The following is a 27,919-nucleotide window of genomic DNA, read 5'->3' on the forward strand; positions in this document are numbered from 1 at the left end:
ACATCACTTGCAAAAAGTCTGAAAACTCCAACACAAAGTGACAGCACTACACTGTAATATATGTTCTGTTAAACCCACACCACACGTATGGAGCTTAATGCCTTCCTTGCTTTCAGAGGTCACATTTGCATTCACAACATGCCTCCTCTCGCCCCGCAAAAGCAAAATGAGGAACCAATCTGATGCCTTTGTGAGTCCAGATGATCGTTTTTCTTCTCAATGACTTTCCTCTTGCTCACAGCCCGTACAGCCTCTTTAACCAAGATAAAGATGCAAGCAAGTGTCCCAGCGTGCCGTATAATCGCTCACTGATCTGAGCCATATGGACTGAGGTCTTAAAATCAGGTGAATCTCAGAGTTTAAGTAAGCCGCCGGCTCTGACCTACCATCGTTCTTGCCCAGCCTTAGAGAGGATTTCATTTATGAACTAGTCTGATGAGTTCAGATTAACCGTCACACGGTTTAATTCATTCGCCGAGGCTACGACCCCCACCTGAGCTGGGGGCAGATTTAATCTAATAGGGCCAATGCTAGAAAATGATCTACGGCATCCAAGAGCAATGGGGTTATAGGGGCATTTCCTCCATTCATCTGTGTCCATAACGGATGCTTCCCGATTAATGAGAAATCCGTGCCCAATCAAAAATCCGATTTATTGTCATGAGATTGACTGAGATTACCATTTTTTTTTTTTTTGATCTGAAAGTGACTTTGAGCTCCCCCAGCAAAAGCATTACTGAATATTCAGAGATAAGTGCAACCTTATTTCTTTTTGGATAGAGCTATGTGAGGGCACTGACAACCGTGAAGAAATACTCTGGAAATGTCACTGTTAAATCATGTTCTAAAGGGCATCCTCAACAACATAAAAGGCGCCGTTAAGAGGGCAAAAATAAGCCATGAAATCAAAATCGGTCGTGTTTACTTAAATACAAGCTCCTGGTCTTGTTGGGGACGATTTATTGGTGCTCGTTACTCCAAAAGAAAATAAATTATTTGCCCTCATAATCTTTCATCCAAATGCAATAACTCACTCTGCCTCGGAAACGACCTTTGCTAAGCCTCGTCTTTAAAACTGATAACTTAGACGCTGTCTGACCATTTTCTCAGAGAGGCTCCTTATTAATGTCAGTCTGCGGAGGATCCGCGTGGTTGAATGGTTTCAAGCGTAATTATGGAAATTGTCCAAGAATACAGATCCGCCACAGTCTCACCGTAATAAAGAGTAAAAGCTCATCTAAGAAAATGTTTGATAAATCCTATGTGAGTTAGGAAAGGTAACCAAGAGGGGCGGAGCTTAAAAAAGCATCAATTGCAAAAATAATGAGAGGATTCATAAACACTGGGTTCTGTCACCTCTAGCACAGTTTGAGAGAAAGCGAGAGAGATGAGGGCAAAGGAGCAAGTGATAATGAAAATGAGTAAATGATGATTATAAATGAACTCGATTTAACACCTGTGCTTCTGGGACTAAATTTAGCCATGACCGTCTGTGAAGTGCATCTGAAATGCCATGGAGACAGATAGACTGAACAATATTTAATTAAATAGTCAAGTCACCTTTATTTCTATTGCGCTTTGCAGATTGTGTCAAAACAGCTTTACAGTGATAAACAGGAAAATAGCAATCAATTCTGTCAGGGTCACTATTGTCAAAATGTTTGGGTTTGGTGGAATGGTTCTGTTCTGGGCTTTTTCTGTCATGAATGAGCAGGGAGAGCAGAAATACACCCCCTACTCCCAGATATCATTAAAGTTCTTAAATTATATTTAAGTGTAAGATTATTCAAGATAAAAAGGAGTCTGATTCAATAAGGAATATCAGAAAGCCAAGTCCTGACTGTGGTGAAAGGAGGAGCTGGGGATGGAGAAGGGTAACTTGCTCCTGATGTAATTTGCTCCTGACACTAGACGCTTCATTTGTGGACTCAAAGGCCTGCACAATAAATCACATTTGAACTGTGATCATGATAAAAATATAACGAGAACGATAGAACATTAGACAGAATTGCAAGTGACGATGAGTCACTTGTGAGTCTAGCTCCACCCCTTTAGGTACCGAACTCCTGTGCTAGGAACCTCAATGGAAGGGTCCCAAAAAAAGTGTTACGGTTCGCAATTTTGGTACCATTCACAACTTCTGCCAGTGGAAACGGAAATAATGGTGTACTGCTCGGTGGAAACGAGGCTTTAAACAAACACATCGAACAACAGAATATAGACAAATAGGCCATAAGATTAGATTCAATAGACCGTACATTAACATGATTGACAGAGAGATGTTCCTGAGCACTTAGCGAGCAGATCTCCTTCAGAGCGAACGCCTTCATTATTGAAAAGCTCTGTTCAGGAGAGACAGGCCCTGAAGCTGCGGGGCTCTTATGCCCGGGGTTCAGCCGAAGGTGAATCCATGAATCACGTGACGTCTACCGAACCTGCAGAATGTGCTCATGGAGGCAGAAAGTTGTGTTTTCCGCAGCCCTGAACTGACCCGGGACGAGGCCAATCCATGACGCCTGGACTGTGAGCTAAATAATTCATTGTCACCCTGGACTCTGTGTCAGCAACTCTGGTAGATGATATTTATGGAGCCCCTCGGGCCCGAGCCTGAGGAAGACGGGTGCGTTTATGATGAGGTACTTAACTCTTTCCCCGCCAGCATTTTTGAAAAAAGTTGCCAGCCACCGCCAGCGATTTTGATTATTTTCACTAAAATTTGATGGCCTACAGTATATTTTGCTGTATGAATATTTGAATATGCAATACAATACACCAAAATAAAAATCTGTTTTATTCTAGCTTAAAGCATTCTTTTTTTTTTAATCAACACTTGAATATGGGTAGGTTTCATAAAAAATTATAATTTTGAGCAAAAAGGTGAGAAAAATCACATTTTTATCAAAAACTACATCTTGATAATATTCAGTATGATTATCAAAGCATAAATCCAGTAAATGGCTTCCATCAACACTTCCAAAGCTTCACAGCCATATATTACTTCCTGGATTATAATTTTACTCCATAACATTATGCAGTTTTCATTTATATGCTGTCTATTGCTGATGATCGCATTATTTTTAATATGCATCTGTTTACATAAGAGATTGCTAGTTTTTCCGTCCTGTTCATGTGTGTTTTTTGTTCAGGAGGTTTTGTACTCGTTCAGAAGATGTGTAATAGCGCCCCCGAGTGTATAACAGTGAAAACACGAAAAGCTGTAAAAACTTGTGTGTGTTTTTGTTGAGTTGTCTTCTAAAAGACGAGATAACTCGTCAATGATGGGGAAAGAGTTAAACCTGATCTAAACGAAGCTTTTAATTGGTCTCTAATCTGAGCTTGTAAACAGAAACGTGTGCTAACAGCAATAAACTCGACATGTTCTGAAGGTGAAAATCTGAGCTGCTAAATATCATTTCATCTAAAGCTGAAGAGAGAACACAAAAAATGGGGGAAAAAAGTGAGGCATGCTTCATGGAAAAGAGAAAGAAAAACATTAAGAGATCAATGAATCTTTCAGGAACGTGTCTGCAAGGCTGTTCAGCAAGAAATTGCAGCATGTTGAGTCAACAGAGAACGAATCTACCAAATCACAGCTTCATCGTTCTGCTGCGACGATTCACATCTCAGTGAGAGCCAATGCTTGCTGCTGCGTTTAACAGTACGGAGGATAACACTCGCCTTCAGACGTTAGATCCAGGAAACAATTTCTGACCAAAAAATCAAACTGGCACGGTCTACAGGTCAAAGTTGTTCATTTACAACTTTCCCCCCTCATGTGAGACAGATCTGTAGCATACAGACAAAATCTCTCTAAATCAGAGATAGCCAACTATGATTTGGACCACATTCACATATTAAAATAAATTTGATGCATGTTATACATCACAATAATCCACAAGTAATCCACACTATTCTGCCTGAAAAGCTGCGTGTTTGTAAGAAACAAATCCATCAAGACGTTTTTAACTTCAAACTGTTGCTTCCAACTAAAATACGAGTCCTCTATCAATAATATTGTTTTTTTTTTTTTTTCAGTGAAAAAGTGGTCTGGTCTGAATCAGGAGAGAAATCTGCACAGATCAAGCACAGTTTAAAAGGAAAAAAACAGCTCTAAACAAATCTGTGGGTGGATTTTGATGTGAGAGGATAACAGGGCATGGACCTTTTCACTGGAGGAATTATGTATTTTTATGTTACTATGGATTTTTTTGCGCCAAAAAGGTTTAACGTTCTGAAGATGGGTTTGTTTGATACAAAAATGCAGCTTTTCGCTTCACAAGATGTTGACTAATGGACTGGAGTGGTGTGGATTATTGTGATGTTTTTAATCAGCTGTTTGGATGCTCATTCTGACGGCACCCATTCACTGCAGAGCATCCACTGCTGAGCGAGTGAAGCAGTGCTGCAATCTTCCATTTCTCCAGCTAATCTACATCTTGGATGGCCTGGGGGTGAGCACATTTTCAGCAAATTTTCATTTTGGGTAAACTATCCCTTTAATGTCATTTTCAAGACAATCTCACTTGATATTCAACATAATTGCTCGTTCGACTTCAACTCCTAGACACTTTTCGCAATCAAATCCATTCCTAATGGATAAAATCAAGAGCCACCAGTCACTTTTGTTCTTAAAAAAAAAAAAAACTCACAGTTTAATTTCACAGAACAATCACGTGTTTAGACCGGAGCGCTCTACACTTCAGGTCAGCACAAGACTGCAAAGCATTCACGTGGATTTAACTGTTGAATCTTTCGAGGCTGGATTAGTTGACATCTCCGTGCGCAGGCATTTGAGAGACGCAGATGAATAGGGCAGAAACGCTGGATTACCATGCCATTACAATGCAAATAGATTTCAAGGTGGGTCGTCGCCATGACAGCGAGACACCAGCATCGTGCCGCTCAGAGGGATTCGATTAATATCTAAATTAATTTAATGCAAAGGCTGCCATAACACAAGATGCTCAAAGATGCTCGCCAGACAAAAGCGTATGTGTGTTAGTGTTAGCGGGGGTGGAACATGAGAAATTAAGCATATAAATAAACATTGGGCTGTGTAACCTGAATCACTCTGTTCACAGTCTCATTCAGAGAAATGAACGTGCTCACACACTCTGGGCGAGACACTTGATATGCCCGCCAGCAAACAAACTCTGCCAGGACATGTTTAAGAGCTGTAACACACACACACACACACACACACACTCTAACAGGACAGACTGACTGGCACAAATCCTACAGCTTGTCAGAGATAAGGTTACAAAACCAATATTGTCCTACGCATGGTTATCTCGTAGCCCGCAGTAACTTTATTACACATGTGTGTGCCGCAGGAAATTCAGCATTGGTTTAGACAAGGTGACCCCAACCTTTGCAGTCATTCACTGATTAAATCAAATGAATGTAGATTGATGCAGAAAAATGCATTAGAATTTTTTCATTTTTCAAAGTTAAAAACATTACAAGTAAATGCCCTGCAGTCTGCACCACTCATAAAATTTACATTTTAACTTTTTTTTTCTAGCATATGCGGTTAAATGCACTTGCATCTCCGAATACTTTTATGATACAAAACTGATGTAAACACAGTCAGTTATGTTTTCAGAACAGGCCAAAACATCTGATATGTGGAAACACATCTGTGCATTAGTGTGCATGCAGCCTATTAAAGCTGATGTCATCAGTAATAATCAAACAGCAATAACGCTGAGGAAAAGAAAACCCATAACTATGATTGTATGTCTATAAACTCTTAGATACTGAAAGATACTTTGTGTTTATCACTAGTAATTGTCTTTTTCCCCCTTTTATTACTTTTTTATATGCTTTTTTTAAGCTATATTAAGTTGGTTAAGTTCTAAACAATTGTTTTGATGTATTATTAATTTGTAATTATTTTAAAAAGTAGCCTGTTTATATAATTGAATAAAAATGCACAAAATAAATTTGATATCAAATTTATAGGAAAATGTAGCCTTGTGCAGTAATAGTGAAAATTGAGGATGCAACGCATCGTGATATTAAATTGAACTGAATCGTTGACATGATAATCATTATTGAATCGAATTGTAAAATCAGTGAAGATATTTCCATAATCTATCTATATCTATCTATCAGTGAATAAGAAAAAATAATGTATTCACAATTTATTTTTGTCTAAAACATTAATATAATGCCAAATACAAACTGAAAAAAAAAAAATCACCGAAATGGATTCACAGAAACTCAACCAAATCCCACTGAATCAAACTCCGACTATGAACCGTCTCAAAACACGTACAGCAGAACAAATGACTTCGTAAAAGCTCATAATAACCTGACAGAGAGTGGCAGCCAATTCAATCAAGTATAATAAATTAGATGTAGCTATATTAGCAGGGAAGGCGGGCCAGGAATTGAAAGGACAATAATTTACTGTATGACAGGTTGTGAAGGACCCGAGACGAACGTGTTTTCTGGACACGGCAGAGCCATTTCTCCTGCCCTGTCTGTGCAAGGGTTATTAATTAGCACTGAATGGAAAGTTAATGGGTGCTCGGAGCGAACTCTTTTGGCGTCACCATGGAGACTCGAGGCTAAAAGACCAGTATCCGTGGCGGTATCCCTGAAGAAAGTTGTTCGCAGAAGGACTCTGGATGCCAATAAAAATCTCTGCGCTGACAGAACGATGGCCAGAGACCTGCTGCATGCGGCAGGGGTCTTCATTAAACGCTGACGGGGGGGCGAGTTCAAGTGCACAAACGCCACTGGAATCCATCGTGAATAAAGCATCACAACTGGTCTCAGATCAGACAACAACAAAGAGCAAATTCTATTGATTTTGGAAATGAAGTCACCAGACATAGTTATTACAGCTTTAGAAAATCAAACTAATCTGAATGTTTGAAATCAAATGGCAATTACTTCCTGATGCAACACAGTCTGTCTATATGTCAATAAACTGCAATCAGATGCACACACAATCAAAAGGAGACTTCAGGATAACCAAGACTCCTCAATGTTTAACAAGCCAAATTCAGAGAATCAAGTTGAGGGCTTTTCCACCAAGGACAGCGTGTATAATTCATCCTCAAATAAATAAACCAGGAGCAACAGTGCTGCCAAAGGCCCCAGAGAAGCAACCGCATATCAAAGTAAACATTAGACCCAGAAACACGCCGGCAAGTTTTTCTGCAGCTCTCACAGTCTCGCTGAAAATGGAGACATACATTCAACCTGTCTGTACCAATCTGTGCAATGTAAAAACACAAAAACTATCATGTCCAAGCAAACAGGGAAATACCTCCTGCATCTCTACACTAGCTTGTAAATATGACTACAGAGAACTTTATAGCTTATGACTAATGTGTTTTTTTTTTTTTTTTTTGCATGCATCTTTTAAAGCACATCTCGAGGATCCTTCTAGTTAAACAACGGGGTGTAAATGTATGATTTGAAAAATGTCATTTTACTTTGTGTTTGCTTAACATCTCTTAATCACGTTAAAAATCTCTGTAAATGTTGCCTCAAGAAGTTTCTTAGACAGCAAAAGAATTATGATAAAAGACTCCAATAATAATAATAATAATAATAATAATAATATTTTAAGGAGAAAATGTTTCTAAATGTAATATAAAATTTAAATAAAATAATAATAATAATAATAATAACAACAATTTGAGTAGAAAAGGTCTCTAAAAATGTAAAAAAAAAAAAAATAATTTATACAAGTATTATTATTAATATTATTATAATATTGTGTTTCTAAACAAATACAAATAAAATAATTAATACAAAAATACAAATAATAAAAAAATTATTTAGATGAAAAAAAAATGGTTCTAAAAAAACAAATGTGACCCTGTACCACAAAACCAGTCTTAAGTGCAAATTTTTCGAAATTGAGAAATTTTCATTGCCAGTTTTCTCTGAAAGCTGAATAAATAATCTTTCCATTGATGTATGAACAATATTTGGCCGAGATACAAAAGAAATGAGATGAAAATCTGGAATCTGAGTGTGCAAAATAATCTAAATATTGAGAAAATCATCTTTAAAGTTGTTCAAATGAGGTTCTTAGCAATGCATATTACTAATAAAAAATAAAGTTTTGATATATTTATGGTAGGAAGTTTACAAAATATCTTCATAGAACATGATCTTTACTTAATATCCTAATGATTTTTGGCATAAAAGAAAAATCTATAATTTTGACCCTTACAATGTAATTTCGGTTATTGCTGCAAACATACCCCAGTGACTTAAGACTGCTTTTGTGCTCCACGTTCAAAAATAGTTAATAAAATTATTATTATTAATAATAATAATAATAATAATAATAATAATAATAATGGCGATGCATCTTCTGCCAAGTAGTTCTTTAGCTAAGTTGTAGGCTGTTAACAAATGCCAAAATGGCTTCAAAGTGGCCATTCGTTTTATAACAGATAAATATTTTATCCGTTTACTTTGGAATCTGACAGAACGTTCCACAGCACTGACATCAAGAAGCTCATTAGAATTCCGCTCATGGCACGGCCGCAGCGCTCTGAAATAAGGGTCAGTCCATCTCAAGTGAAACAGAACGAGCCGCTCGCTCCATACAAGCCTGAGATGTGGGTCTGGCTTCATCTCGTTCTCTCAGAGCTGCTGCTCACTCAAGTGCCTCTTCACGCCGCTCCGAAGCGAGCTCTGTTTTCCCAGCGACTGCACCCGGCAGGAAACAGACAGGTGGATAAAGAGAATCAGGCTCAAGTCAAGGGAGAGCTGCGGTGGTGGGTTTCTCTCGTCGAAGTGTGATATGATGATCCAGAAGAACCACAGATCTGATCATTCAGAGGCAGAGAGAGAAGGAGCAACACAATGAGGGAAGGGCGGATCGTAAGGATCCCGTTTCACCGTTTGTGAGCTAAACGTTCATGCTAAACTGATGAACTCCAGCGAACTCACGGAAAAACAAACCACAACATGAGCATATAAAATGTGCAGACAAATCAGAGAGAAAGCTGATATCCACTGAGCAAACTGAAGGCACCATTCCAAAGGAACGTTTCTGGTTTAAATACAATTTAAGCTTTTTGGACAGGTCTGGTTATGTCATTTCAGATAACAGTATTTTTTTTTTCAAATAATAATAATACATAAATTAGTTCAGCATAATATTATTTAAATGTATATTTATTTAAACATATTACATACATACATACATATATACACATATATTAGGGATGTCACAAATCTAGGGATGTAACGATTAACAGCGATTCAAATCGATTCAAATATGTGACGATTCAAATCGGTTGAGATGCTAAACAAAACGCGATTCATTTAGGGCTAGGAGTTTATATGAATACATGTCTGAGGTCTGAACTTACTGTCTTTAGAAAAGTTTAGATGGTATTTTTTTTTTTCATCTTGCCTCTGTATGAAGCATATTAAAGTTCATAAGTGCAGTGCTGCTTTGTTTACAGCGGTAACCGAGGAAACGCTTTAAGCTCCACCTGCTGGCAGAGAGTGAATCTGCGTCTCGTTCAGCTCGACCGCTGTTTAATGCAGATATTTTTATGTATAGTTTCACAAAACTGAAGTCAAACCATTCTGGTTTTGCTTCAGAATTTCAAAATTATACAATCTAATTTAGATTAAAAATTGCTCATGCTGCATGTATGCAGCATCTGTGTTTGGATCATGATAAAAATGCAGTGGTTGCCTCTAATTTAAAATGGAAAGAGCACAGGCAAAGCCTTATTTTGTTTATATGAAGAGATTTCTATTATTTGTGTTACTTATTTATTTGATTTAGGGCTTGTTTTAAAATTTCAATTTAGTTTTGTTATTTACATTTACATTGTTTAATTTTTTTCATTTGGAATCAAGAGAGAAATGTGAAGAAAAGTAATTTTAATTAATTTCACATGGTAAGAAAGGTTAAAGAGCAATAATATTATAATTATATAATAATAATAATATTACTATATTAGTATATTATTATAGTTATATTTCAGTTTCACAAAGAAATACAGCATTTTGTCCAAGCAATAATAAAAGGACACATTTAATTTATAATTTGTCTTAAATATCATTTTGTTTAAAAAAAAAAAAAAAAAAAAAAAACGTTAATCGAATCGAATTGTGAATCGAATCGTGAGTTGAGTGAATCGTTACATCCCTACACAACTCTCAATATAATACAGAACTGTTCGGTACGACATCCACGGTTCAATACGAGTTTGTGAATTGTTTTTTTTTTTCAGTATTCCATTTAAATAATTTCCATGCATTTTATTTCTCTCCGAATTGGCTCTGTTATAAATGAAAGAAAATAAAATGTAAATATTATTTAAACTCTCGCTCTCACTCTCTTTCTATATATATATATATATATATATATATATATATATATATATTATATATATATATATATATTACATACATACACACACACACACACACACACACACACCAGTGTTCCAGAGGGTTTAAAGCAGAAATGAAGCTCATGAATTGCATTAATAATTCAATAAATGTCCATTTGAGCTATAAAGTGTCCATTTAGCAGTGAGACTACTTTTCTAGATGGTTCAGCTTCTGGTTATGCATTACCAAAACAGTTCCTTTGGGTAAACGCTACTTTATCGACCTTTCCAGTATAATACTTCAGATACAAAAAATTGGCTCTTAATGCTTATTGCATTGTCCCATGCACCTTAATTATAAGTCACCACAATTTTTACCAAAAGTGGGAAGGGGATAAAAAAAAAAAAACAGACACAGCAATCAACATTACAGATGCAGTCAATACAGCTTAACTCGCACTGAACCTGGAAGATTTCTTTGAGTCTCCTGAGCTATAAAAGAGCGATCTCAGAGCAATAACGTTTTCAAATCATCACAGAGCCATCAGTGAGTGTGTGGGAGGGCTGAAAGACTCCTGCTGAGGATGTGAACCGCTCTTAAAGAGGGATGTTTACAGAACACCTGCTCTGATGGTATGAGTGTGTGTGTGGTCCATCGTCATCAGCTGCACCAACACAAGCGCAACAGAAAACCGCTTTGATTCCCACAGAACAAGACCAGCAACAAGACAGACGGAGGAATGCAGGAAAGAGTTGAAATATATAAATTACAAATATATATATTTAAATATAGTCATTCTAAATTGCTATTTATATGCAATAAATTAATAAAAATGCACAAAAACATAAGTAAATAAATGTATAAAATGAAAACACTGAAAGCTAATCCAAAATTATTTTCATATAGGCATCTCACATTCATTAAAAAATAACTGACAAATAAAAAGAATTCCATAATTCATTAAAACAAATCTAGTAATTGAATAATAATAAATCTAATATATTGAGCATCCCAATTGTAAATAAATAAATACATACATAAATTTGTTTTTTATGTACTCCACATCATTTCATTATAAAACCATTCTTTCTTTGGCTAAACACAGAAGCATAGATATTAAAGAATGAACTAGTTGCTTTTTTCTGTATAATTCAAGTAAATGTGGACTCCAGATCCAAAATGACAAAAATGCATTGTAAAAATATGGTTCCTGCCAAAAAAAGATAAAAATAAGGCAATTACAAAAGGATGTCCTGAGGCAGAAGCACCATATTTGAATGTACAGGGACAGTGAAGAGCATCATCTTTGAAATATGCTTTAAATTTCAATCTGTCCCTCACATAAGGCTATCATATAACTTCAGAAGGCTTGGGATATAGCAAGAGAGACGCATGAGAATAGCACCGCAGCGCCTGATGGATTGTGTGTATGTGTGTGTACACATGAAGCATATGTTGTGTCTTGTCTCAGCTCACATCTCGCTCTCTCTACCCTCCTCCTCTCATTCCTTGGGTCTTTAAAGTGAGGCTTATCACAGTCGAGCTGCCCTTTTCTCATTGATTCAGGAGCTTGTGTTCATTGGCTTCAGAAGGAGAAGGGGGCGGTGGTGTAGTACGAGTTTACACCGAACATCTCCACAGCAGAAAGAGGCTGACAGACAAAAGCCCTTCAGAGAGAGCAGGTCTCCCAAAACACAATACAAACACTTAATAACAGAACTCGGCTTCGGCTTCACAATTAACCTGCTTCACAAACCGGATATACTGAGTTAGGATAGGAAACCAAGCACAAGTCTCATTGGATGGGTCTGAACTAGCTGTTGGCCAATAAAGACATGAAGCTCTTGCAACGTGAAGAAAAACAACAGAATTCATAACCTGGAGCAGTTCAGTAACTAAAAACAGCTTGGAGTGCGGCTCATTCATTCAGAGCTTAATGCTACAATTAAACATTTAAATAAATATTTCACCCAAAAATGAAAATTTACTGAACGTGTGCTCACCCTCAGGCCATCCAAGGTGTACATGAGTTTGTTTCTTCATCAGATTTGGAGAAATGTAGCATTGCATCACTTGCTTACCAATGGATGTGAATGGGTGCCGTCAGAATGAGAGTCCAAACAGCTGATAAAAACATCACAATAATCCACAAGTAATCCACACTACTCCAGTCCATCAGTTAACATCTTAAAAAGGGAAAAGCTGCAATGTTTTTACTTTCAAACCATTTCTGCTAGCTAAAATACAAGCCCTCTATCCAAAATATTGCTGTCTCCAGTAAAAAAAAAAAACAGAAAAAGTCGCCTGAATCAGGAGAGAAATATGCACAGATCAATCACATTTTGCAAGCGAAAACAGTCCAAAACAGCTGATGTGAGAGACAACAGGAGATGGACTTTTTCCAATGGAGCAAGCGTTATTATGAAATATGTTATAGCCTTATGGCCATATGTTTTGGCCAGAAATTACAGTTAAAAGTTAAAACGCCTTAATGATGGATTTATTTCTTACAAACATGCAGCTTTTGGCTTCTCAAGACATTAACTGATGGACTGGAGTGCTGTGGATTACTTGTGATGTTTTTAATCAGCTGTTTGGACTCTCATTCTGACGGCACCCATTCACATCCATTGGTGAGCAAGTGACGCAATGCTACATTTCTCCAAATCTGATGAAGACTCAAACTCATCTACATCTTTGATGGCCAAAAATGTTAATCTTTGGGTGAATTATTCCTTTAAGTCGAGTTTTGCAATGGCCGATACCTAGATAGCAGGGCAGCCCTGACTTTTCTGTGATTATTTTGGGGAAAATATGCAGAATTTTTTTTTTTTTTAATCCATGGTAAAACATGGTAAATTGAGCTTGGAGTACTCTGACTGGTCGTTGAAAAACAAATGAGCTAAACAAACATGCAAGTGAACACAATTTAATATTTAAAAGCAGATATTGTGCATTATCTATTGATCTATCCATAAAAACTATCACCATCTCTTATCTCTTTTAAGAAGACCACAGCTAACTCTGTGAGTGTGGTTCATGTTTATTTAAACTCATTTATTCATTCCTTTAATGCTACCGTCATGATCGAATCAGCAGAGATCAGACATGTTAACACCAAGTGTAAACATCCATATACGGACTATCAGCATTAAAATATACACTAGATGCTTCCATAAAGCATTCTTCAAAGAACAAAAGTGTGTTGGTCTCCAAATCCACACCCTGTTATTCTTTAGAACAAAGGCTTTTTAAAACAACACCAATTAACACTCACTCCTCAAAGCGCAGTAACCCATAGGGAGTCGTCTAATAAAACAAAGTTAATAATACCCACACTTTCTCTCTCCGTCCTGTGCCTGTGCTTCCTACCTGACCGCCATCATTAGCTCGAGAAGGTTAAACGGGTTCTAGAGGCGTCGAGAGTCCCAGAGGAGCCCAAACTGGGTCAATGGTGACGAGTATCAGTTCGATACAGGCTCTGCGCTTCAGGGTTTTTTTTAATTGTGCTGCAGTCTCTCCGGTTTTGATCTGAAAAATCTTTGATTACTTCTTATTTTCAGGCAAATGTAAATTAATTTCCAACGGCGCAGCGAGCACACATCCTTAATTAAAACACAGCTGAGGCATTAGGAAATAAATAACTGATTCCAAGCTGAACAAGGAAACCAGTAAATTACACACACACACACACACACACTTTAACAACATGCTTTCCTCTGCACTTCCACAACTGCGAAATCACCTTGACTGCTTTTTAATTAAGATTATTTCTTAAAAACCCTGCGAAATCACCTCGACTGCAAAGGATACAAAATGTTTAACACTTTAATTAACACTTTATTTGGACTAGTGAATATCAGTGCACCACTAGAAAGGAAGAAAGGACCCGCAAACAACAGCGCTGTCTCTGTTTTTACTAGAAAAGAAGCAGAAACGGGTGGACAGGGCCCTAAGAGGCTCCCAGGTCCTTTTACAAAGACTAACTGGATTTATCCTTCTTTCTTTCTTGGCATGAGTCAAAGGAATGATCTTATATCAAAAATAATCTCTAGGTGGAGCCCATGCAGCTTCGGAACTAACTATCCATGGCTTTGTTTTCATCTCCATCTCTGTTTTTCATCCTTTATTTCTCATTCTCACCTGTCTGCGACTGCCCCTTCCATTAGAGTCCAACTCTCTTCTTCCACGTCGTTTCTTTTATCTCTTCTCAGCAGGTGCTCACAACGGCTTAAAAGAAATGTATGCTCAAACTCTCTCTGGGTGGGAGGGAAAAAACATATCCTGGTCCTCAAAGCGAGCGGAATAAACTACTTAGGGACCGTTAATAAACTGACATCTCTGTTATCTATCACTGTCGTCATGGCACAATTGCACCGGGAAAGTAAATTGTTTTTTTCAGTGGATAAATCCATCATAGCATTAAAAAAAAAAGGAACAACAATGAAAGAGAGAGATCGTAGCTAGAGAGTTTAAAAGGAGGGCTACGTGAGTCTTCGCATTTAATTAAAACATCTATGATTCAATAATATGTAAAGAACATAGAGCAATTTGACATTTTAGTGACCCAGAGATGCTTTAAAAGAATAGAGTTGCTTTAAAATAATAATTTTGTCATAATTTATTAATTTTGTAATCATTTATGAATGTAAGAATAGGAGAAGAATGCTGAGGTTTAATTGACTTTTGCATTGCATGAACAAAAAACTTGTTTCTCATTTCTCGATAATCTTTTGCATTCTGCAGAAAGTTAGTCACATGGGTTTAATAGAGATGAGGGTGAAAAAACAATGTAAATTTTCATTTTTAGGTGAACTAACCCTTGAAGGTCGGTTCACATGACTTGCATCAGAGATTCAGGGCATTCACCAAAAAAAAAAAATTCATTTCAACCACAACATGAACAACATGTTACATTAGGGCAGTTTTACAATTTTCATCATGGATTGCATTAAAACTGTAAATGATTGTTCTCTGAATGTCATATCTTTATTGTGCAGCACAACTCAATGAATTGGCCAATAATCACCAGCTGCGCTTTAAAAGTTTAACGCATAATAGATGCAAACGTTATGGTCACTCCATAGAGATCAATGCAACTTGAGTCATGGAGAACAGCCTTTACAATCTATCTGAAATGTAGAAAATGAGTAAATCCAAGTATATTATAATTTAACAACTTGAAGCCAAACAGAAAGCAAACAACCAATGAGGCATCACCCACCCAAGATGCTTTCTGGAAAGTCTGAAAAAAGAAAAAAAAAAGACTTTCTTCCAGCAATAACGTTCTTGAGTAGAGGGCATCAGTGACTAAGTCTGCTCAATTCATCATTTGCATTTCAAGAATCTCAAAATCGCATCTGCACTTCCCAAACTCAGGCGAGGCTGCAATATTTTCGCTGCTTTTGACACCCACGTAATCTAACAAAAAGACTATGACTCGCGGCTCCGAGCGGCTCTCCTCTGAGGATTCTGGGTGAGATATGCTAGAAACCACTATAACTGAGGTTCAGAATCATCTGCATTTAAAAGCGCTGCTTCTATTTCCCCGTTGGTGCGTGTATAAACGACCCTTTGGCTTTCATTAATAAAGCACATCCTAAAATGACACCGGAGTTTCATGGGACAAAAGCAAGCCTCCGAAGCCCCCGGACAACTAACAGAATTGGTCACGGCCAATCATTCTCTTCCTCGCGGAGGATAAACACTGTGGCCATCAATCACAGCCGCGGATGTGGAAAAGAGGAAAATAAGAGGAAGCAAGTGCTTTCCGCAGGTCACCGGGGAGCCGTACGCATCGTTAAATTCCCCATCGCTTTTCAATTACATGCCGTAATTCACCGTCAGGGCCAATATGATGACAGAGATTGTAACAATGAACACAGGAAGAATACAGTAAACAGATTCAAAACTTTGCTGGCGGCTCAAATCTTATGTTACACAGGAGGACGGCAACTTACACCAACAAGGTCATTTTAAAGCCTTCACAAGACTAAAGTTTATGGAGGAAAGCAGTTTGTGTAAAAATGTTGTTTGCTATTATTTGTAAATATGTGCCAAAAGACCTTGTGTATCAGATGTATATCAGTATTTTTAGAGTTTTCTGGAAAAGCTCAGACACTGGCGGTCCTCTCTAATGAAATATAAACCAAACAAATCTGAGCAAATTCTTCGTAAAAGCATTACATAACAAATTTCTAGATTGATTTGACCATAAAAGTGACATTTGAAATTGAAAATTTCATAAGATGCAAGAATAGTTCAATGAACACAATGGAATCAGGAGCATTAAGCATTTGCAAAAGTATCTTACATGACTTTTTGCATTAACTGTAATGTGACAATTTGCGATTAACTATTTGCATAGAAATGAGCCAACTGAGCATTGCATGTGTGTAAATTGATCAGAAAACCATTTTTATGTAAAGCACTGCATCAAAATTAAAACAACCTGCTCAAGAAAGCTACATGAACTCCTAAATTTACCCACTTAATATGGTATTGTGTAAAAACATTCTTACACGAAGCAAAGAATTGAATTTAAATGCAACAATGTATGCAAAAACACTGTATGAACCATTTACACAGAAATTTTCTGATAAACATTGCATTGGTGCAAATTGCTCATAAAAAGCATTCTTACGCAAATAAAATGTAACTGCATTTAATGCAGCATTATAAGCAAACACTCCTTTTATGAAAATTTACACAAATTGAAGTTTAATGGATGAGGCCCATTGCATGCACTGTATTTCTAGCTCTTGCAGTCTTATTTTCACACCAAATCTTATAGAGTCTAGTCTATGTTACAGTATTCTCATCCAGGTCTTTTAAGCCAAATACAGACTCTTTCAACCCCTTTCTGTACACACACACACACACACACAGTACAGCGGTCCACCCAGGGCCGTATTTACACAGGCAGTCCAGACAGATGAACAGCTCTTCCTATTGGTTTCCTGCATAATGCACAATAGCTTCCCCACAGGAAAACTCATCAATACAACCCCACTGTGGCCCAGAGCAAACCTCTGAAGACACAAAGAGAACCATCACTAATTTCAATTAGTCTCTTTAACTACATGAAACATAGTTCACCCGTCAAAAGGGCGTTCAAGTCCAAATCAATCTACACAAAATGAATTTCTTATTCTACTGAATGAAGATATTTGTTTATGTAAATGTCAAAATGAAGTCATTGTTTAGGCTCCTGTTAGGCTCTTTAAATTACGCCAATAGCTAAAGCAGTAATTTAATATTGGCTGAAATTAATAGAAAACACATTAAATAGGCTAAATAATATCCAATTATAACAAAAATAGGAAATGCCAGTATTGGGAGAAAAGAAGACTATTGAGTATACTACGGAGGGAATATCTTGACCTTCAATCTCAACATCTCAGTTAAAAAGCATCTTCAAAACTGAGTTTCGGGAGGGAAAGCCACATTCAGATCTGACACCATTCTGATTTAAAACCATCTTTACAACATCAAATCAAGCCGCACTCTACATTCCTCTTCAAGTTTGTGAAACGAGATGAGAATGTTGTTCAAAAGGCTGTTTAATGTGATTCATTACAGTTCATTTTATATATTAATAGCCACCGGATGATCAAGGGCAGAGCTAATGTCTTTGCAAGAAGCACTTCTCTAAGCTGTAATTAGACCACATTTAGAACGGGACAGACTATCCACTGGCTAATGCTCAGTCACCTGCTCTGCCCTGAGGGAACACTTGAACCAACGACCCTGGCTTGTTTAGTGCACCATTTGTGCCTCTTAAAAAAGGCATGCATACAGTGTAACCAGTGTGTGTGTGAGAAGTGAATAGCAGGAATCTTGGTTAATTATCACCCGCCTGCTGTCACAACCATCAGTCTCAGTGACACCGCTACTGCCAACAGCACACTCGCCGGCTTATTAAAGCACATGTGCGTCTGCGTGCGTAATTGATGTATGCACAGCAAGGACGGTGCCCTAAGAACCCAGTGAAATACAGCCAATGATTAAATCACGTCCTGGCCTTCGTATAAGCAACAGACAGACATTACACACTACCGGCGGGGGGAAAGCACACAATTTATGCGTTTCATCTCGGGGAAGGGTTAATCAGCGTCCCCTGGGAGTCGGTGCATGTTTGATGGATGTTCCCTGCCATTATAACTCCATGTATATACTCCATGTACTCCTGACATGCCTTCAATCATGTCTAATTAGCAAAAACAGCAATTTCTTTCAGATGCGAGGCTACGCACAGGGGAGGCCGCCTGCTTCCGAGATAAACCCTGCAAAATATTTGCGATCTGCCGCTACTTGAGGATGAAATTAATTGGCTTCCTGGCAATGCAGTGAGGGAAACAACACTATCATTAAATGAAATCCCATCAGCAGGCACTCTGGGATCTGCGCTGCAGAATTCAGCCTTTCATTCATAAAATATACTTGCATGATTATTTATTCAAATGAATCATTCTTTCAGCATTTGGATCGATATTAAGTTAGTTATGGATTATTCAAACTTTACTTTTATCACTATTTTATGTTGGACTCACCTCCTTTGGGTTCACAGCAGGAACTGCCAGTTTAGAAGAATTCTACTTCATCAAAAGTATTTTACGTATCAGAGGGATGGCAACAAGAAGTTGCTTCTTATTCGCAAAATGCGTGCAAATTCTAACTCATGAAAAGAAAAGGCTGGAACACTAGGTCTAATACTAAGAACAAGAGCAGAAAGTTCTCCCAAAAATGGGCCATAATGTTCAAAAAACAAAAAACAAACAAACAAGAGCCTCGGGCAAACAGCCCACAAGGAGTCACCAACTTTTTAATAATTCCACAACAATATGTAACTTACTTGGGTTTCAAATGCATCTCTGCTCCACATCACCAAAATCAACCACTTTCAGGATCAAGCAAAGCCCATCTCATCCCTGACGACAAATTGTGCTACTCTTCCATAAAGCTAATGGGGAGGAAAGGCTGGTTTATCATTCGCCAGTCATCTTTGAGTCTGGATGCCCTTTATAGCCTTTCGGTAAAGCGGAGAGCAAAAGGACATTAACGTAAGCTTGGCTGCCCTTTTAAATGCATCATTTGTAAGAGGTAAGGCAACGTAAAGATCTGTTCAGATAGGGATTGTGGCTTCACTTGGGGTATGAAAGAAATAATCGAAGCCCAGTGGCTACACACGACAAAGAACGCCATTAGCTTGCTCTCAATCACTTATCCAATGGATGCATCACAATACGGTATATTTTCAGGAATACTTGAGTTGAACTTGAGTTGAACATTATAAATGCTAGAGTTAGAGTGAGGCCATCCGTTAAATATAAGGCCAAAGTGTTCAGACCTATAAATGGCTAACTGCATTTCAGCAGGTTTCTGCACAAGAAAGGCAGTAATTTGCCTTCCCTACAGAGACTAAGTGAGCTGATATCAGCGGGAGGCAGCTAGTATGTGGCCTGGAGAACTGGAAAATTCTCTCTATGGTTAAATACCCCCAAACCCACCAATCAGAGACCAATTACCATGTCAGCCCATTGCTTTACTTTTGAAAGACACAGCTCGACCTGGAAGTCAGTACTATATCAGCAAGATAAAGAACGGTTATGTTTCTTAAAATATGGAGCTATCTAAATCTTCTGAACCACTTGAAGCATTGTGTTAATGGGATAGTTCACCCAAAAATGAACGTTCTGTGATCATTTACGTTCATTTTCCAAACCTCTTTGAGGAACACAAAAGAAGAAATTTAGAAAAATATCCCTAAAATCCATCCTTACACTGAAATGCATAAAGCGCAGCATAATTTGAAATCACGAGTTTAAAGTTTAATGCATTCAATTCACACGGACTGACCGTCACGCAGAGAACATGCTGGATACACATGCACACTTCACAAGATCTCACAGCTGGATTCAACTAAGTTTGCAAGGTTTGTGAAATTAAATGTTCATTAGTCATTCAAAGATTTGTTTAAATTACATAAGTGCGTATTTGCTTAATGCTGATGGCAAACGAGTATTATAATGTTTGCCTTTCTATTACTTATAATTACTAATAATATAAAAGCAATCGTTATAATACTTTCTGTATACATTTATTCCTTTGTTTAACCGTTCTATTGGATTATTAGACAGACTTCTATCCATATTAGACAACGACAGTAAACAAGAGGGAGAATTTGAGCACTGTGTGTCAAAATAAAAATAGCACCTTGAACACATCGGCCAAGCAGAAAAACTTATCGGGCAATGCCGATATTTGAAAAATGCCAAATATCGGCCGATATATCGGTTGACCACTTGTACAAACAATATTGTCAAATGGACCCCATTGACTTTTACTGAATGAGCAGAACACTTTTCAGTTTTGCAAAAGAAAGTCAAACAGGTTTGGAATGACATGACATGAGTAAGTACATTTTCAAGTGATCTATCCCTTTAAGTGGACTTTCATAGTCAGGAGGGTCAAAGTGGGCTGTTCCTAGCCGAGATATGATACACACGATGGCTACCAGCGGTTCATTAGCAGGTAGAGGACAAATCAGGTAGTGTACAGAGCCCAGAAGGTACAACATGATCAAATTAAACCAATTAATCACGGTTTTAGAGACAGCATAGGTCCTCTTCCATTATTCATAGCCTCCTGCTTAACCCAATGGAAAAACCACGGAAGGGGTGAACAGAAGTGATTGCTATTCGACACAGAACAGATGCTGAGTTTCTAAGGACAAATGATCAAATAATCAGGATAATGGAATAGGTGTGGAACAAAAAAGTTTCACATCTAGGTCACAAAGGTACAAATCCACTGGATCGACTTTAAAGAAGCATGAATACAGTGTCTTGGATTTTTTGACGATTTAAACTATACAACTAGAGATGGTTTTGTTATGGCTTGTTCAGGTTCTCACAGACAGCTGTCAAGAACTTCAATCCATACAAAAGCCATGTATCTAGATCCTCACAGCAAGGGTCAAACACTGGGCTCCTCTCAGCAAGCTCTCTTCTGACCTCATTAAACTGACGCCTTCACCGCATCCGTCCTCAAACTAAACATTCTTTACAAGCAAGCTCCAAAAAAAGCCAAGAGAGGTGTTGGAGAAGCAATAACAACCAGCAAGAGTTCTCTATTCACTGAGACCGCAGAAGGAGAGATCAAGGGTGACCCCTGTCTTTCAGGGCTCTGACCTTTCCCAGTGAGAGGCTGAGGGTCCGTCTAGTCAAACGCTATATTGAGAAGGACAAATACATCTTCCTACTGCAAACATCAACTCTCCCGCTGGAATTTTCCATCCTTTCCACACTCATGGATCTCAGTGGCTCCACAAAACCAAACCGCAGGGTTTCAACGTGTTCCAGACTAAAAAGTATTAGCAAAATTAACTTTTAGACCTCTGGAACATCTAGACTTTTGAAAGAGATTAGATTTTTGTGCTTGCAAGGAAGCAATTGAGTGTCCATTTGGCTTTATTAGTTTTATGACAAGCTGTATCACAAATTTCAGAATGGTTATGAATATATATTAAATCACCAAAGTATTTAAAAAGTTATCACACCAAAAATATATGATCATTTAGAAAGACAATTTGCACCAGAGTTGGGCAAAACTCATTGGAGATGAAGAACTAGCTTCCTTTCAAATGATGAACTGGAATTTGAATCAATTTGGCTACAACTCACAGGAAGTTGAATTGGAAGAACTCCATCACATGCAATGCATTCTGGGAAATGAAGTGCTCTTCCACCACAGTCCACAAAAGTTAATTTAAAAAAAAATATATTATGAAATATATAAACTACATGTTGACCTGTCCATGAAGCCTTTCTAGTTAAAATTAGTTAAAATTCTACACAACCCCTGGTGTGTACGATATAATTTATTATGTTAAAGATGTTTTTTGTCGATTATTCCCTCGAAATTATAATTGCAATTATTAATTATGATTATCACAATTTACATTGACTGATGTTATTACCATTGTTTGATGCAACTGCATGCCGAAAAAACCTTTAGTGCTTTTCTATAGTATTAAGCCTCAAATGTCAACTATACATCGCATTGGTTTCTTCTTTAAATTATAAAAAAGTAAAAATATGAATAGCATTATAATGTTATCCTAAAACTAAAATTAAAATAATGGGAAAAACCCTTAAGATAACATGTAGAAAGAAAAAAAGCATCTTAAGCACGCAGAATAACAAAAGTGGACTTTGAACGATTAATTGCCGCTTTGAACGATTACGTGATTGTGGCATACGTAATTCTAATCACTATTAGAAATTTGATTAATTGTGCAGCCCTACAGCACACATAATAGTTAATAGTTCTATCCGAGCATCTTTCAATCCAATCACAAACTTACACACTTCACAACTACATCTACAAGTGCACACAGCATCAATCAGCCACAGGCAATCTGGAAGGTGAAAACTCAACAAACTGATAAGCAGCCAATGGGAGAAACCAAACACTCTGTTGCCCACTGTCAGTCTCACTTAGACAAGAGCACACAGATAAGACACAGGATGAATGTGTTGGTCTCCCGTGATGGCTTCGCGCATCATTCTCACAAAGCGCCAGCCCAAGAGAGAATTAGAGCGAGTGTGTACATTCACAAATTTACCCTGGAGCCTTGTGAAAGAGATCGGGCTGTTGATATCCCACTAGTAGCGGTAACAGGAGGGGGTCAACTGGATGTGCTAAAATGTCATTCAATCATTCAGCCTGACACTGATGAGGATTAAGCTTGCTTTCAAGACCACAGACCCCCATCGCCTCGCCCCAACCACACACACACACACAGCTAATGAGAGATGGAGATAGCTACAGATGTCTCCATTTGTGCCTTTTACCTGCTGTGCCAAAAGCAATTATGCCAAGACAGCGTGACAACTGTGACCAGCCACTGCCATTCTCAAAGTGGCATGAGAGATGGCAAACTGGTTTTCATCTGATAAACCTTTTACAGGCTTTTATGATGCATCAGTGTCAACACAAGAACATTAGAACGTCTGTTGTACTTTGAGAGTTGCTGTACTTTGGAAGACTTACTTACATTACGTGCACAGAAATCTGAATCAAAGTTGCAAATTTTAAGCATCACCGAAACGTGCCCAAAATTGAAATCTATATGTGCATCACATGCATTTCAAACTAACTTTTTAAATGCATGTGAATAGCAGCATTTCGTGTCTTTGTAATCGTGGCGTTCGATTCAAAGCATGCTTTGCACTTGATGTGTGAACAAAACAAGTCCGTAAGTGATGCTTCTGCTAAACTGTTGCGTGTCAAATCTAAATCAAAACAAAACCAAACAGGTGAAAGGTTCATTCTGTTAGACAAAACTTCACAACATGGTTTTTCCATCAAGCCTAAACAGAAAAACTACTTTGCAAATCTCTATAAAGCATTTTGTGAAAAGCCTGTAAATAGTAGCCCATCTTTGAAAGTGGACTTCTCGTAACTCTACTGAGCTAAAAACAAGTTAAATTTTTTAAAACACATCTCAAGACTCCTATATTCTCTTCCACTTCATCTAGCCATATCTGAATGCAGGAATGCGTCCAGTATGAACGGTTCTAAAGCTCTTTGTAACCCAAATTGAAATAAACTAGCTTTGTGCCACAAGCGCAGAGGCTAATTCGGTTTGACACTGCTTTTTTTTCCCACCGAGAAATCTAGGAAACTCTATAAAGCATTGTGAATAGTCAGTAAATGAGCGACTATCTTAGAGAGAGGACTTGTGGCTTGGCTTTACAATCTTGGTGTCTGAAACCTCAGAGAAATGTGTATTCAGAGGGACGACATGATTAGTAACCTGTGCAAAGCACCATTCAAGTCCTATCTAGAATCCTTTAAAATGCTGAAAAGACAAAGGCTCAACATACCCAATTTAAAAAGCAATTCTCAAGACAACCTTGCAACCACGATTGGAACAATAAATACATCTGATTCTTATTTAAAACAGTGCTTTTTTCTCTGCTTTTCAACATATGTTATCGTCTAAAGACAAATGACGTCGATTTCAGCCAAATAATGAACAAAAACTGCAAGAATCTCTCCTGTCAAGCCCTGTTTGGTGTGTGACTAAAGGAGTCATTTTACAAATTCACCTCAGAGCGGATCTCAGTGGCAGCAGCTGAGAGAACTGATCTTCATCTGAGTCAGACAGAATATTCCCTTTTATCAGTAAAGGTTCCCTAATGTCTGAACCTGGCCCCGTTATTACCATCGACAATAGATCATTACCTTCAGCTCTTCGTTTTGGTTGGGTCAAGAGCGTCCCCGTCCCTTGGTCTGGATGAATGGATGAGGAGCAAGGGCTCTTCTTTCCAATACCTACTTACCAGCAGAACCTCCAAATCTGTAATCTGACTAATTTGGCATTAAGTTTACAATACACGTGACAGACATTCAGAGCAACATGGGGTGATCACCTAGATATCAGTCATTAAATAGCAAGATCATGCAGAATTAACACCTTCAAGCTTTTACAAACCCAGATATAACCACAAACAGAATTCTACATCAGGGTAGAAATTAGTGTTAGTACAATGAGAGAGATTAATATCGGACAGTCAAATGCAGAAGGTTGTCATTGCATCTGTCGATGCTGCGCTCGTAACCGCGTCCACCGCACGTAATAAAGACCGAGAGACGGAACTTGCCTTTATCCGCGCCGCAGAACCGGAGAGAGATGAGACTTGCGAAAAACACGAGCAGCCGTGGGGGGTCCGCCATCACTTTCCGAGTTCACAAATACACAAAATAATCTCGAGGAGTTATCCACTGTGTTTTCTCTTAGGTGAAGTTTTTTTTTTCCACAAGGTGTTTTATACAAAGACGCTGAACATCGTCCGCAACCGGCAAGATCTCGCGCTCCGCCGGTGCCAAAAAATAAACATTTAATTCTCCCGTAAGAGTCAATGGCGAGACGACGAAGGGTCCGGGTGCTTTCTTGAAGTTAAAAACCCGAAGGGGGCTTTTAAAGGAGGCATCAAGTCAATCCACAGCCGACACACAAAGGCAGCGGCTGCAAATGCGTTCGGACGCGCCTGAGACCGACCGGCGTGTTTCTGGACGCGCGGAGAAAGACGCGTTCAACAGATTTAACGGAGCCGCAGTGGAATATCCAACGTGAGCGCACGGCGTGTGGTGCTGGAGAGCCTTGTAGTGGGCATTGGTGCGTGAAAAAGCAGGCGTGGATTCTCACGGGATTCCGGATTTTTTTTGGCCCGGGAAAGTCAAAAATCACGGCGTTTGGGTGCGTAGCGCGCGTGCGCACATCTGGATCCCGGTGTGCTGCGATGACTACTAATTTAGGAATCACATTGCTTTTGAGTATATATATATATATATATATATATATATATATATATATATATATATATATATATATATATATATATATATATATATATATATATATATATATTCAGAGAATTAAAGACATTTTGTGAATCATTACTGTGAAGCCGATTAATTGATTATCAAAATAATCGTTAGTTGCAAAACTTCAGTTGCAATGCTTATTTTAATCCTTAAAGGAGCAGTTCACTTCCAAAATGAAAATTCTGTCATCATTTTCTCACCTTGCACTTGTTCCAAACCTGTCTGAGTTTCTTTCTTCTGTTGAACACAAAAGAAGATATTTTCAAAAATGTTGGTAACGTAAACAAAACAAACAAACAAACAAAAAAACTGTGAAAATATACCAACATTTTTCATAATAGCTTCTTTTGTGTTCAGCAGAAACTCATACAGGTTTGGAACAAGTGCAGGGTGAGTAAATGATGACAGAATTTTCATTCTGGAACTTGGAAGTGAACTACTCCAACTTAGTTCAATATGTCTGTATGCAAATTATGATGTAGAACAAAATCTGAAAGTCTCTTCAAGTATTGTCAAAGACCTGATTTTACCCATAAATCAAAAACCACTATTCAAAACCAAAACCCATTGGAAATTCCTGTCGGAACCCATGGTGAATTAGGTTGCAAACTGACGTCATGACTAAATCACTCTATTTTGATCAGTTAAAGGAAAAAAATAAAGCCCAGAAAATAAAAGTGCTGGTGGAAGTGGATGCTGTGTATATGATTAGCTTCTTACAATGCCATCTACTGGTTTACATGCAGAAGAGCTCCTGAGGGCAAGCTAATGTAATCAACCATGACCAGTTTTCACTGGATGTTAGACAGGCAGCAATAAAACAAAGTGTGCAGTAATGTCTTTAGATGTCTCCTCATTTTTGCTCACTCGTATAGTAAAATGTAGTGAATAGTCAATGCATGAACGAGCGACACATTTCCAGATTTGTTAAACTGACTTCATCAGTTTTCTATATTCTTGTATAATACACGTAATGGTTTAAATGTGTCGGTGTGCGATACTACATCCTTGGTACACTGCAAAGAGTTCACGTAATACTCACATGTGATTACTGTGGAGCTCAGGTGCCCTTGGGTCTTGAAATCCAGCGTTTAATCCAAGGGCACGACACACTTGCAGGTCTTCCCTGTGGGTGAATGGCTCACAAACAGAGGGATACCTGTGTACGAGTCACAAAGTGCAAAAAATATGTCAGTCGTAATAAAGATAAAGTTTCTTTTGAATGCCAAATGACTACTGTACTACAAACTGACCAAAGCTGAGCTGGCCATGGGTTTTCATTTATCACTTCTTTGTGTTTTTGAAGAGGAAACAGAAGCTGCTCTTTTCCATCTTTTGAGGGCCGTATGTGGTGTACATCTCCGGCGAACCCTGACGATGCCAATTATTCAGCACTCTTTAGACGTACGAGTGCTCACTTCACTTGGAATGGAGCCAGAATACAGCAGGGTGTTTTTTTGTCATCAGAATTCATTTTGTAATTTTGAATAATGTCAGTGAAAAGACTGTTGCTGCCTTACAGTGGCCTGAGGGATGGGATAAACACGTGGAAACACTTTTACACGGCTGAAGGTTGTTTGCTTCAAGTGGAGATGGGTTTATAATTGATTTGGGCAAAATTCAGAACTCCCTTCAATTTATGCATGTGAACTGGAATGGACTTGGACTAGGAAGAGGAATTTCTTGCACCGCAATTTATAAATATAAACGACAAAATTAAGTAATAGTTCACCGGAAAATGAAAGATTGATGGAAATGTACTCACTCTCAGCCCATCCAAGATGACGAAGAGTTTGCTTCTGCATAAAATTTGGAGAAATTTAGCATTACATCACATGCTCACCAATGGATCCTCTGCAGTGAATGGCTGCCGTCGCTTCTGGACGAAATACAAATCCGTAAATCCATAATAACGCATCCTCCAGTGAAAAAGTTTGTTTGTTGTCCTCTCACATCAAAATCCACTGATATTTGTTTAGGGCTGTATTCACTTGTAAATATTGCTTGATCTGAGCATATTTCTCTCCTGATTCAGACTTGACTTCTTCACTGGAGAAAACAATATTATGGATAAATGACTCGTTTGAAGTTAAAAACGTCTTAATGTCGGATTTGTTTCTTGTTCTTGTTTTCTTTTCTCTTCTCAAGATGTGAACTGATGGACTGGTGTGGATTATTGTGATGTTTT

At 38.0% G+C, this 27,919-nt stretch overlaps 1 protein-coding gene across 1 annotated transcript in view; it reads right to left on the reverse strand.

The window, feature by feature from the left end:
- The window catches only part of LOC109098733 (neogenin-like), a 113,547-nt gene extending 87,966 nt beyond the window's left edge, over nt 1-25,581 (reverse strand). The window contains exon 1 of the mRNA XM_042715005.1: nt 25,008-25,581. Coding sequence (XP_042570939.1) covers nt 25,008-25,080 — 73 coding nt within the window. The 5' untranslated portion in view covers nt 25,081-25,581. The remainder of the gene's footprint in view (nt 1-25,007) is intronic.
- Between the last annotated feature and the right edge of the window lie 2,338 nt (nt 25,582-27,919).

Source organism: Cyprinus carpio, chromosome A25 (genome assembly GCF_018340385.1).
Source record: "Cyprinus carpio isolate SPL01 chromosome A25, ASM1834038v1, whole genome shotgun sequence".
In the NCBI taxonomy this organism is placed as follows: Eukaryota; Metazoa; Chordata; class Actinopteri; order Cypriniformes; family Cyprinidae; genus Cyprinus; species Cyprinus carpio.